At 32.3% G+C, this 12,931-nt stretch overlaps 1 protein-coding gene across 2 annotated transcripts in view; it reads right to left on the bottom strand.

The window, feature by feature from the left end:
• Nucleotides 1-12,931, bottom strand: part of sema3fb (sema domain, immunoglobulin domain (Ig), short basic domain, secreted, (semaphorin) 3Fb) — a 125,456-nt gene that overhangs the window by 40,132 nt on the left and 72,393 nt on the right. The window contains exons 3-6 of one of the 2 annotated variants that reach the window (XM_087274017.1): nucleotides 11,705-11,865; nucleotides 9,880-9,942; nucleotides 6,928-7,047; nucleotides 2,435-2,524 (exon numbers count right to left, since the gene is read on the bottom strand). In XM_087274017.1, the coding sequence (XP_087130143.1) occupies nucleotides 2,435-2,524; nucleotides 6,928-7,047; nucleotides 9,880-9,942; nucleotides 11,705-11,865 (434 nt within the window). The remainder of the gene's footprint in view (nucleotides 1-2,434; nucleotides 2,525-6,927; nucleotides 7,048-9,879; nucleotides 9,943-11,704; nucleotides 11,866-12,931) is intronic. The other variant, XM_087274018.1, reaches the window with a different exon arrangement.

Consider the following 12,931-nt stretch of genomic DNA (forward strand, 5'->3'; position numbering starts at 1 on the left):
CGCCTTAAATTAGAAAATCCAACATTTGTTACAGAAACTCTTGTTTGACTGAGCTAAAATGGGCCAATGAAATTCTTTCTAAAACTATTTTTGTGCGGAAAAAAAAACTGCTTAATTTTGTGATAATTATCTGATTATTAGATGATTATTTTAAAATAAAAGGTGCTTATAAATGTCGCATATGTATTTGTATATTTATTTATTCATTTATTAATATTTATAATTATATTTTTTATGATTTAAAAAAAAAACTTTTCCCCAATGCATTTATAAATATACATACATTATATATTTACATAAATGTTCAACTCCATACATGTCAATATGTATATAAATGTGTTAATATATTTTCTAAAATATAAAATGAAATTAAATGTACATTACATTTTATCATTACACTAAAAACTGCTTAATTTTGAAATTATTATATAAATTATTATATATATATATTTATTTATTTATCAAATACATTAGTGTTAATACAATTTCTAAAATATAAAATGCAATTAAATTTACATTATAATATTAACAAATACATTTTGCAGTAACACATTACAATAAGGTTGCATTATCCACTACACATCCACTACAGTATTTATTCCTCTTCGTTACCATAAGTTAATAGAAATAAAGTTGTTCATTATAGGTTCGTGTTAACTCACAGTGCATTAACACTGTCAACATGCATGAATTTGGATTTTAATAATGCATTAGTAAACACTGAATTATGATTCATAAACACTACAAGTATTCATTGTTAGTTCATTTTAGTAAAATGTGACCAATTTTGCTAATTCTTTATGTTTAATTTGACATTTTATGCCCCCATGAGTGTTTTTTAATTATTTAAATGAATACATATATTATTATAATTTGGAATAGTTTGTTATTATTAATTAATATGGGAATTGGTACAGTGTGCTTGTGTGTGTGTGTGTGTGCGTGTGTGTGTGTGTGTGTGTGTGTGTGTGTGTGTGTGTGTTTACTATTCCCATATTTAATACAATAGTTTTAAAATACAACAATTATTTGATTATAACTACTAATATACGTCAAATTTAAACTTAGTTTTATTTTACATTGTGTGCATCATGAAAAAAAAAAAAAACAGCAAACCAAAACAAGCCAAGCCAAACCAAACCAAAATAAAAAAACAAAACAACACAAAACACAAAAAACAAAACAAACCAACAAAAAACAAAAAAACAAAACAAAACACAAACACCATACCAAAACAAGCCAAACCAAACCAAAATAAAAAACAAAACAACACAAAACACAAAAAACAAAAAACAAAACAAACCAACAAAAAACAGAAAAACAAAACAAAACAAACACCATACCAAAACAAGCCAAAACAAAACAAAACAAAACACAAAAAACAAACACAAACCTGAAACAAGCCAAATCAAATCAAAACAAAAAAAAACAAAAAAACATACAAAAATAATAATAAAAAAAATAAAAAAACACAAAAACAAACCAAACTAAAACAAAACAACAAAAAACAAACACCAAACCAAAACAGTAAACAACACACAAAAAGCAAACACCAAAAAAAAAAAAAAACACAACACAACAAAAAACAAAACAAAACAAAAAACCATGTCAACTGTGTTCAAGTGATAATAAATGTTACAAATAATTAAAACTTTATCTGGGACGGTTCTGCAGTGCTGATTTAAGATCAATAAAACTGTTTTTATTCAACTCAACAATAAAACTGTTTAATAAGCCAAAGTGATTTGTTTTAATGTTAAGATTTACATTTTGGTGCTCAAACTGTATGTATCCCACTAAAGTGTGTGCGTTTGAAAAGCTCAGGTCATAAGCAGGTCGAAGGCTTCATCCTCTGATGTGAAATGTAGGACGGCTGAAATATTTGAGTAATGTCTAGCTGTGTAGCTCTATTATTTCCTTTGCGTCTTTGTATTTGGTACAGCCAACTTGTGTTTGCTCTGCTTGGCCTGAAAGTGTGTGTTTGGCATTCACTTTATCTCTAAGGCCATAAATGCCGAGGCGGGCGACCAAACAATTGTTATTCATGAAAAGAAAAAAGAAAAACTGCAACTGTACCAGAACTACAGAAAACATTAGGTGAAGTTTTGCCACGAAACACAGCAGCATTAACTTTAGATCTTACTGTAAGTTTGTGTATAAAAACTACAAACAAAGAAAGATTCAAGAACAGAAATCAAACAGATCAGAAAGCAATGTGAAGACATTTACTTTAACTAAAAGAAAGTGAAGGTTTTAAAGCCACAGAACAAACTTTGAGAGAAAACGTGTTAGAAAGTCAAGACACGGAGTTAGTGAAATCAACGGCAGACACAGATGAGGAGGAACAGGACAGACACGGAGGAACAGAGAGCATGCAGGTTAATGCATCTGTAGATGGCTGATAAGTCGACGGCCGTTCAGATCCGTGTCCCACCTGCAGTCCTGTCTCATCAAACACTGTTTCAGGCTCAGCTGCACGACTAGCTCTGCCTCTGGTCTGGGGCATCTGCAGATGCATGGCCGTCTAAAACAGAGCACAGTATCATGATGGATGATGGAACCCACTAACCAAAGCACTTTCCTCCTTTCAGCTCTCCATAAAGAAAGAGAACAGGAGCTCAGCCAAGCACTGAGATGATCTTCAAAACTTAGTGAGCTGCAATTTTGGTTAAAAAAAAAAATTATAATAATAATAAATAAAAAAAAAAACTAGCAAGTTGCAAAAAATTAATGAAATTAAAAGATAAATAGAAAATGCATACCCAAATATATCCAGTTAAAAATAAGACAATTAAACACAATTTTTGGTCCCCCTTTATATTAAGTGGCCTTAACTAATAAGTCTTTACAGAGAGATTAATCATTTGTAATAATGTATTCATTCATTCATTTTCCTTCAGCTAAGTCACTTCATTCATCAGGGGTCGCCACAGCGGAATAAACCGCCAACTATTCCGGCATATGTTTCACACAGCGAATGCCCTTCTAGCTGCAACCCAGTACTGGGAAACACCCATACACTCTCACATTCACTCATACACTATGGCCAATTTTGTTCATCCAATTCACCTATACCGCATGTTTTTGGACTGTGGGGGAATCTGGAGCACCTGGAGGAAACCCACACCAACACGAGGAGAACATGCAAACTCCACACAGAAATGCCAACTGGCCCAGCCCGGACTCGAACCAGCGACCTTCTTACTGTGAGGCGACAGGGCTAACCACTGTGACACCGTGCCCCATATATAGGTGAATCTAGCTAGTCTCAAAGTCTGGTCTACAGTCAGGCAGATAAAAAGTGTCTAAAACCATTAAAAAACCATCATAGTTTGCCCTACATCGTTTTCCAGCATGAATATCAAGATTTCTCACTTGATAGTTAAAGCTAGTTAGCGTGTGAAAGATATTAGGCATTACAAATTTCTTGAAGTGTAAATCAATACTCATCAGGGATTGTGGTATCATGTGTTTGAGTCAGCGGTGTTATCATAGCGTGCTGCTGCTGGACGGTTTTGACCATGATGGGTTGCACAGCTGGCTCTCGGAAAACCCCAAGAATCAACATTTTGAGTCAGCACGTCTGCCACATGTGTTTCTTTCAGTATAATGTCTTGGGTACAGCTCAGCTCGCATGCCAAAGACCTGCTGCAGCTGGCCACATCTGGATGTCTTTGGGTTAATGTTAGCCGTGATGTGTGTCGTGCTCATTGGGACAGACGTAGAGATGTTTGCCTGGCTGGAGGACTGTGTGGACGCAGTCTGCGACCCAGCTTTCCTGTCTAGAAAGAGCGGGTGTTAAGGGGATGAAATCACCCCTCAGCTCTTGTACCAACATTCACACGCAGAGGGCATTGAAACGATGTGTGCCAGGTGAGAATTCATTCATGGGAAAAGTCGAGGCGGTTCATTATAATTGGCTGTAGACCTCCAGCACCATACCGAGACGCTATAATGGGAGCTCCCATAGCATAACACAGCTTCTATAATAAAAACTGGGAAATTAGAGGAATAATTCTGATATTGTTTACTCAACCTCATGTGATTCTAAACGATGAGTGATTTACTATTAAGGATTCAGTCAAAACCTTGAGAGAACAATCATTCAGCAGAGTGATTATTGTGGACAGCGATTAAAAATATAGCCTTCTCCTGCAATGAGAAGTTGACTGATTCACTCAGCTGAGAATCAAAACAAATAAACTTAATGAATCAAATTAAACAAATTATTTCTCTGCATTTACAGTATGCAGTAAAACATGAGCTTTCTTTTCAGTGAACCAGCGAAACCCTTTTAAAAATAAGTGAAAAGATTTGTTGTTATGTTGGAGATCAATTTCTATGTTTACATGGACATCAGTAATTAAATTGTTTACCTTGATCTGATTAAGACAATAATATGATTAAGGGGTTTACATGAGTTACTTTTTGAACGTTCCTTTCATGATCCCATTTCACATGTTATAGCACATAGACCACTTAACATTGTTGCGTCACCACGTTATGCACGTTTTCTCTGGAGTTTGATGTAATTCCAATTGTTTAATTTTCAACGTTTCAGCTTTAAGTGCAGTTTGGCACTTTCACTTTCATTCAGGAACATTTCATTTATGCTCCTGTGACAAATAAGATATTGAAATTGAATTAGATACCGCACGCTGAATGAAAAAAAAAAAAAAACTCCGCATTTCGCGATGTGTGTGTCTGCGTTCCTTTACTGACTCGATAGTCGCAGAGAATAGTGTCAAACAGCCATGTGTGTGTGAAATATCTTGTCGCAAAACATGGCAAAAATCCTCAACAAACGGTAATAATTTGATTTATGCCGAGTTCAGACTGCATGATTTTCAAAGTAGTCGTGTCACAGATGTTTTCACACTGCATGACTTTCTGGGCTAGCGTTTCGTCGCTGCTTCGTTTACACTGCAAGGTGGATCGTCAACAGGGGGTTTCACATTGCATGACTTCAGAATAGGAAGAATCGCCGACAACTTTGTCCAAACTACATCTCACATCTCAAAAATACGTAGTAAATCTTTTGTTAATAACTACATAATGAGAAAGAAGCCTTTAATGGGGTAGAAAATGTACATATTTGCTCAACTGGGATTGAAGGGAATTAGCAATTTTTCCTGTACTTTTGTCTTTTTTGACCCGGTTGTAATATTGCTTACATGACACGTCAAACAGACACGGGTGCTCCTGCCAAATTTACACTAGTTTCTCCACCATTTCTTGGGTCCAAATAAACTGAAAATAACTTCTCCCCCAACCTCCCGCTGACCTGCAGATATCCATAAGAGTGAATGCTGTTTTCACATTGGATGTAGGCAATCGCCAATGTTATTTTAAGTCAAAACTCATTTCACACAGCATGATTTGAATCACTGACAGCTCCAGATCTTTAGCATGCCAAATATCTCACGGGCATCGGCGACTCATCGGCAATTCTTAATTGATAGTTCACACTGTGTGATAGTCAGTCATGTGAACAAGCACCGATTTGACTGTGATTTCAGGCATTTGTCAGCGTTTACTCAAAACCTGTCAGCGAGTCAAAATCGGGGCTAAAATCATGCAGTCTGAATTAGGCATAAGTTGTTGACATGTCTTAATCCAACTTCTGTTTAGTTTGACCTTAATCGGATTAATCTAATAAAAAATGCTGTTTACATGGTAGACTCATAAACAGAATATTGTCTTAATCGTATTTTAATCTGATTATTGGTGTCCATGTAAACATACTCATTTATTAATTTGCAGAAGTCAATTTGAATAAGATTGTTGTGGACAAAATTTAAAAATATATCTTACAAAAATCTTTCCATTTGAAGGACTGCTGCAGCTGAATAACTGAATTATTGAGTCGAGAATCAAATCTTTTGAATCAATAGTTTTCATATATTGAATGAAATGGAATGAATCAACAACATTTCATGACCTTTGTAGTTCTGGGTTCAAAATGTAACTTTCTTTGTGAATCAGTTGACTTCTTTCTCAAACAAGTGAACAGATTTGTTCATAAGTTGGAATTCAACTTAATATAAGCTGTTGACTGCTGCAACTGATTGGAGTGAGTTGACCATTAAATCAATTTACTACAATTTATTTCATATAATGAATCAAATGGAATGACTTTTCACTGCCTTTGTACCAGTCTTCAAAAACAATTAACATTTCTTTTCAGGGAATAAAGTTGATTCATTTTCAGGGAATCAGTTGATTTGTTCATCAACAGATTTGTTCGTAAGGTTTTAATTCAACTCAGGGACTCAGCAATTCAGTTGCAGCGGCTCATTTGAGAAAGATAGCTGAAGCTATAATTGAATAACAAATCCTTTATTACTGATAATAATTTTCAACATTTACAATTCAGTCCATTCCTCTTCATTGAATGTTGAACCACTGCAACAGAATCACTGAGTCAGTGAGTTGAATTCCTACTAATGAACCAATCTGTTCACTCGTTTGATAGAATCCCAACTTCTCCTAATTACACTTTAGGGCTATCATTAGAGAACAAGAGTTGTATTTACTCCACTGAAAGCAAGGGTGCTTAAAAAGGCAAAGAGGGTCCACAGAGTGATGCCTGGCTTGAGCGGAGAAACTTAAGCTCCTCAATTAAAGAATAGGACTAAACAGAAGAGAGAGTTATAGTGCGCTGGGGAAGGCAGCTGTGAAGGTGAACGCCAGCCAACACCTGGAGGCTTTTTACAGGCTGAGGAGGAGGTGACAGGGGGACGGTGAGTGAGAAATCACTGCTGATCGACTGTAAGAGTGGCTAATGGATAGATTTGTTGAGAAATCTGGAAAAAGGGCATATCTGTAAATACAGTAGGAACACCTGTGCCTCTCAGGTATCCAGGTGTACCTGTTTTTGACACACCTCTCGATTCCTGTTAACCCAGCATCTGAAAGAGTATTTACCATAGGCTTGCGTCCTCTGTTCACATAAGTGCACACGGGGTTGTAGGCGCCCGTCCCACAAATATATAAGTGCGTCCTGTTCCATGGCTCGATCAGACGGATGAAATTACCACACTCGCCCTAGGAGAGGAAACAAGAGGGCTTTATTTTAACACATGTCTATGACTGACTGAACAAAAAAGCCATTAGGGTCGACATTAAAAAGCCTGTGAAACAAAAATGTAAGTTAGCTCTGTATGCTAAATGCTAAGAAAGCTTTAAGCAGACATAAACATTAGAAATGTACTTTTGGGAGAACAAAAGAGCCATTAAATAACACTGTAAAAAGCCAGTGAAATAAATACGTAAATGCACCATGGTGCCACACAACTGACACTCAAAGGGAATGGAAGGTGAGACTCTAATTGGTTTACATGTTACAGTGTTAACACACCCAGAACTAGGGCCAGACGGAATCTGCGGACGTTTTTTGCTATTTCTGCTAAGAATTTTGGTAAAAATCTGTGGATTTCTGAGGAATTATTTTGGGAGCATCATAACTAAAACCTAAATATGTGAAATAAAAAATATATATATTTTTAAATTTATTTATTGTTTAAAATGCAAATACAAATAGATTCACTTTATTTGGTAAATAAAGCAAGTCTCTCATATAATATATCAGAAAATATTACTGTACAAATGGCATTGTACATAAATCAGATGAACATTTTCATATTAGTAAATAATATTACTGTAATTAATTTAAAAACTGAATAAATATAGATTTACACACATTTACTCGAGTAAATAAACAGAATTAATTATGGGCTGTGGAAAATCTGCAGGCGCAGATTCCGTGTGGGTCTACCCATAACTCGTCAAGAGAATAGGCTCAACCCCGTTAGACCATGCGTCAGGGTGCAAAACGTATTTTTCTGTCCATAAAAAGCAAAAGTGGATTCAGACACACCTTTAATGCTTTTGCGCCATGCGCTTTAGACGTTGTGTCTAGATTGTTAAAATAAAGCCTCCAGTCTTAGTAACACAAAGAAAATAAAATTTAAATAGCTTTTGAGTTGAAATTGCCTTACTGCCACTGTGATGCAATTCAAAGACTGTCTATAAGCCATATGAACCTTTATAACCTCTACTGACAATACAATAAAAACATCAAGGAACAAACCAAATACTCATTTATTATTACTTACACATTTAATCTGTACCAGCATTTATTTCAGCAACATTAAAAATAAAAAAAAAGTCAAATCAGAAACCAAAAATGTCCCCCTATAGAGTCTTTTCACAGCAAGTGCATTCAAGATAATTATTAATTCATACACTGTGGTCAAAGCCCATTACATCCCACTCCTAAACTGACGCTAAGTACAAAACCATTGCACAACCAAACACCTCCAGTGAAACGCACACTGCAGATGTGCAGATGATCAAGTGATGCGCACAGACCGCTAAACCACACACCCAGTTCCATATGTCTGCAAAAAGAGGAATCTGACCAGCTCAAGTCGGTTTCGTGCATCTGTTTTTTTTCTCTGAATGTATATGCTTTCATGCATGGTGTCTCACCAGGAAGGCTGAGGTTTGTAACACATATATTTGACCTCAACGCTACTTCTGAACCTGAATATCTCACTGTCACTTCATTTATATCAACACATTTTTTTGCTGGACTTGAGGGTTGTAGACTGGGTTTATATATGTTGTGTATTTGTAATGACATTTACAGCTTCAAATCTAAACCACAAGCAGATGTAGAACTGGTTTTAGTTATCGAGATGAGTTTAGATGTCTAAACCAAATTGGATGTGTTTATTGTTATTTACAATATAGTCTGCAAATCAGACAAAACTTTGGGATCAGAAAGAAATGTTTTTTTTAAAAAACCTGTTCTGATTACCAAGACTATTTATTTAATCAAAAATACTGTCAAAACTATATATATATTTTCTTGAATGTAGTTAAAATTTTTATTTACACTCACTTTATTAGGTACAACTGCTTTTTAATGACAGTGAGTTCACTATACTCAAATGGCCTCGACATTCACCAGATCTCAATCCAATAGAGCACCTTTGGGATGTAGTGCACGAGGAGATTCGCGTAATCAAAGTGCATCCGACAAATCTACAGCAACTGGATGATGTTATCATGTTAATATAAGCAAAAATCTCTGAACAATATTTCCAGTACCTTGTTGAATCTCTGCCATAAAATATAAAGGCAGTTCTTAAGGCAAAAGGGGTCCAACCCATTACTAGTAAGGTGTACCTAAAGTAGTGGCCAGTGAGTTTACACGTATATCTGTCATTTAAAGCATACTTACTGCTGTTCTGTTATTGGTACTCATTTGTTAATAACGATCATAACAAATAAAAAAAATATCTTTACTTTTTTTAATTTCTTTAAAATTTAATGGATAAAAGTAAATAGATTTTATTAACACTAATAATAATACTAATAATAATACTAATAATAATACTAATAATAACAATAATAATAACAATAATAATAATAGTAATAATAATAATAATAATAATAATAATCATAATCATAATCATAATGATAATAATAATAACAATAATAATAATAATAATAATAATAATAATAATAATAATAATAATAATAATAATAAAAGTGTCTTAAGCAGTGGATCAACATGTTAGAATGATTTATTAAAGATCATGTGACACTGTAGACTGCAGTAATGATGCTGAAATTTCAGCAAAAACAAAAACTAAACTTTATATTTTAATATAATTATATTTTAAACTACATTCACCAAGAAAAAATCTGGTTTAAATTGTAATAGTTGTTCATAATTTTGTTCATTTTTTTACTCTAATCTATAGATGTAACCTTTGTGAGCAGTTTAGTCTTAAAAAAGAAAAATGTAAAAAATACTACTGATCCCAAACTATGTCCCGGTAGTGTAAATTATGAAGCGATACTCACGTTTGTGTCTTTGCCACTTAAAACACACTCAGTCTTCCTCTGCGGGGAAACAGGCCAGTGTATCTGAAAGAGAGAGAAAGGTCAATCCCATTTGTCACAACAATGACACAGTATCTCAGAAAACATCCCATTTAACTCGGCAACCCTTCACCATAATGAGCCAAAGCAGCCGGAGAATGTTCACCCTGCATTTTTATAAGGCCCCTGGGTTCCCCCTTATGCAGACTGTACTTTCGTTTTATAGAATTTAACAGTCCGTTTCTTGAATAGTTGTGAGTTAATCAGTGCAGGTAACAGTGGTACAGAAATTACCCTCAGAGGCTGCTGTGAATTAAGTTATGGTTTGTGCTTGTCTGAGAATTCAAGGCAATAGTGAAATTAAAGTAAAATCTCAATAAAAAAATTTAATTAAATAAAAAAATTAAATCAAAATCTATAATAATATAATACAAAAATGAAATGAATAATAATAATAATAATAATAATAATGTTAATAATAATGTTAATAATATTAATGATAATAATAAATATAAGATCAATAACCATTTTAAAATAAACAGCAATTTTTTTTAAATATTTAACAATATAACGTAAAAATTTAATAAATAACAACAACAACAACAATAATATAGTAATAATAATAATAATAATAATAATAATAATAATATAGCAATATTACTACATTAAGATAAATACAAATAAACAAAGCAAAAAGTGACATGTAAAATAATAAATTAAATCTTTAACAATATAATGAACAGTTATTATTAATAATAATAATAGCAATATTACTATATTAAAATAATACATATAAAATAACAATATAAGGTAAAAATCCAATAAATAATAGTAAAAAAAATACATAAATGTATTAAAATGAACACAAACAAAAAAAGCAAAAAACAGCAACTATAACTAAAAACAATAATACAAAAAATAAATAAACAAATAAGAGAACTATGTGCATGTGCATTGGAAAATACATATTTGAGTAAATATTAAAGGAGTGAAAATGGGCTGAAAGTTTAATTTAATTTAATTTAATTTAATTTAATTTAATTTAATTTAATTTAATTTAATAATAATAATAATAATAATAATAATAATAACAATAAATTAAATATCAAAGTACATAAAATAAAAATATTAATAAAAACAATATATTTTACAAACTCAAGAAAATAAAAAAAATAAAAATCTATTACAATATAATGTGAAAATGTTTTGAATACTAAAAACAATATATTACTAATAACTATATGTACTAATAACAAAATATTTTTAATAATACAACTATATTAAAAAATAAATACAAATAAACCAATCAAAAAATAATAACAATACTATAAAATAAAATAAAATAAAACTTAACAATGTGCATGTACAATGCAAAATACATAATAGTTGAGTAAAAATTAAAGGAGAGAAAATGAGCTAAAGGTTAATTTATTAATTTATTTAATTTACACATTTTTTAATCCTACTACTACTACTACTACTAATAATAATAATAATAATAATAATAATGAAAATAAATCACATGCAAAAGTACATAAAATCTAAATATTTATAATAAAAATTAAAATTAAATATAAAATTAATATTAATAAATAGTATATAATATTGTATTTAACTATAGTTATATTTTTAAATAATAAAAATTTATGAATTTAAGAATTAAACAAAACAATTAAATACATAAAAAATTATTGAATAAAGTAAAATACAAAATGAAAAATATTTATAATAAACAAGTTATTAAAAAGACAATAAAAGTAAATAATAAAGCACAAAATGTAACAAATGAATGTGTGTCAGTTCTTACTATGAGTGGCTCTCGGTTGATGTCGTGGAGATCCAGAGACAGGATGTAATCTTTGCTGCCCACATACATGCGGTCGTGATCCTCATCCATGCGCAAGATGCGATAGTCAGATGTGTTGAGCAGGAAAGAGAAGTAATGGGCTGTACCTGTAGACCTCAGATCTGCAGAAACACAACATTCAATTCATCAGGGAAATCAGCCAAGACATTTAATCGCTGCAACATTTTTTCTATTAGAAAGATTTATAGAAAGAGAGCACATTTCATTTCATTCATTTCTATAATTACACTGACAATTATTTATTGGATTTACTACATTTTTTTAAGGTAAGTGGTTGCAAAAAGTTTTAAAATTTAAACGAACAAATTAAAATGAGTTATCTTCAACTTAATTTGTTTGTTTAAATTCAGCATATATAAATTGTTTGCAACCACTTACCTTAAAAAATGTAGTAAATCCAATAACTTCTTGACTTGACAAGAACATAATAGCTTGGCCACATTTCACAATAAAAATCACTCCACCGATTTTACCTTATGAAGTATTACAGGGTTTGTTATTGCAGGCACAAAACATGGCAACCGAATATGTAATTATATCTCAATTTTTCCCCAATCTTATCTTACAGTACAGAGAAAGACAGGAACATAATCTGAGAGACGCCAAAAAAGCAAACCTCGTTTCCAAAACAAAAGGAAGTTAGCAATAAATTAAACAAACATGCTGGGCTTTTCCAATATGATAGCCTGCCTTTCTTTTATGCACTTACTAATGTGCATTATATTACACTAAAAGATACTATCATTCTAATTTTAGTATAAATATTAACACTATTTTAGATTTTTAAACCTTATTTTCATTGGGAGACAGCTGAAGTTAACCTGCTCTTGTCATTTTTGTGTTCTTAGGTTGTAGAAGACAAGAAGCAAACTCATAAATAATTGTTTCTGTCACTCAACAAGCCCTATCCGGGGATAAAGATTAAATAAATAAATAAATTGTAATCTAAAGTAATTTGTCAAAACAAACATGACATAAAATGACCGGTTTATCTGGCCATCACAGGCCGGAATTGACTGGGATTAATCACATTAGCATTGCTCTGTTTGTAAAGTTTGATCTAATAAATGCACGATCGAGAGCTGAGGGTTGAGGTCAGGGCTTATTTGACTGACAGCTGTCAGGTCTACATCTGGGAGATTATTTGTGTTTTAGCTCAAGGCAGGA

This window comes from Danio rerio, chromosome 11 (assembly GCF_052040795.2).
Source record: "Danio rerio strain M-AB ecotype USA chromosome 11, GRCz13ab, whole genome shotgun sequence".
Taxonomy (NCBI): domain Eukaryota; kingdom Metazoa; phylum Chordata; class Actinopteri; order Cypriniformes; family Danionidae; genus Danio; species Danio rerio.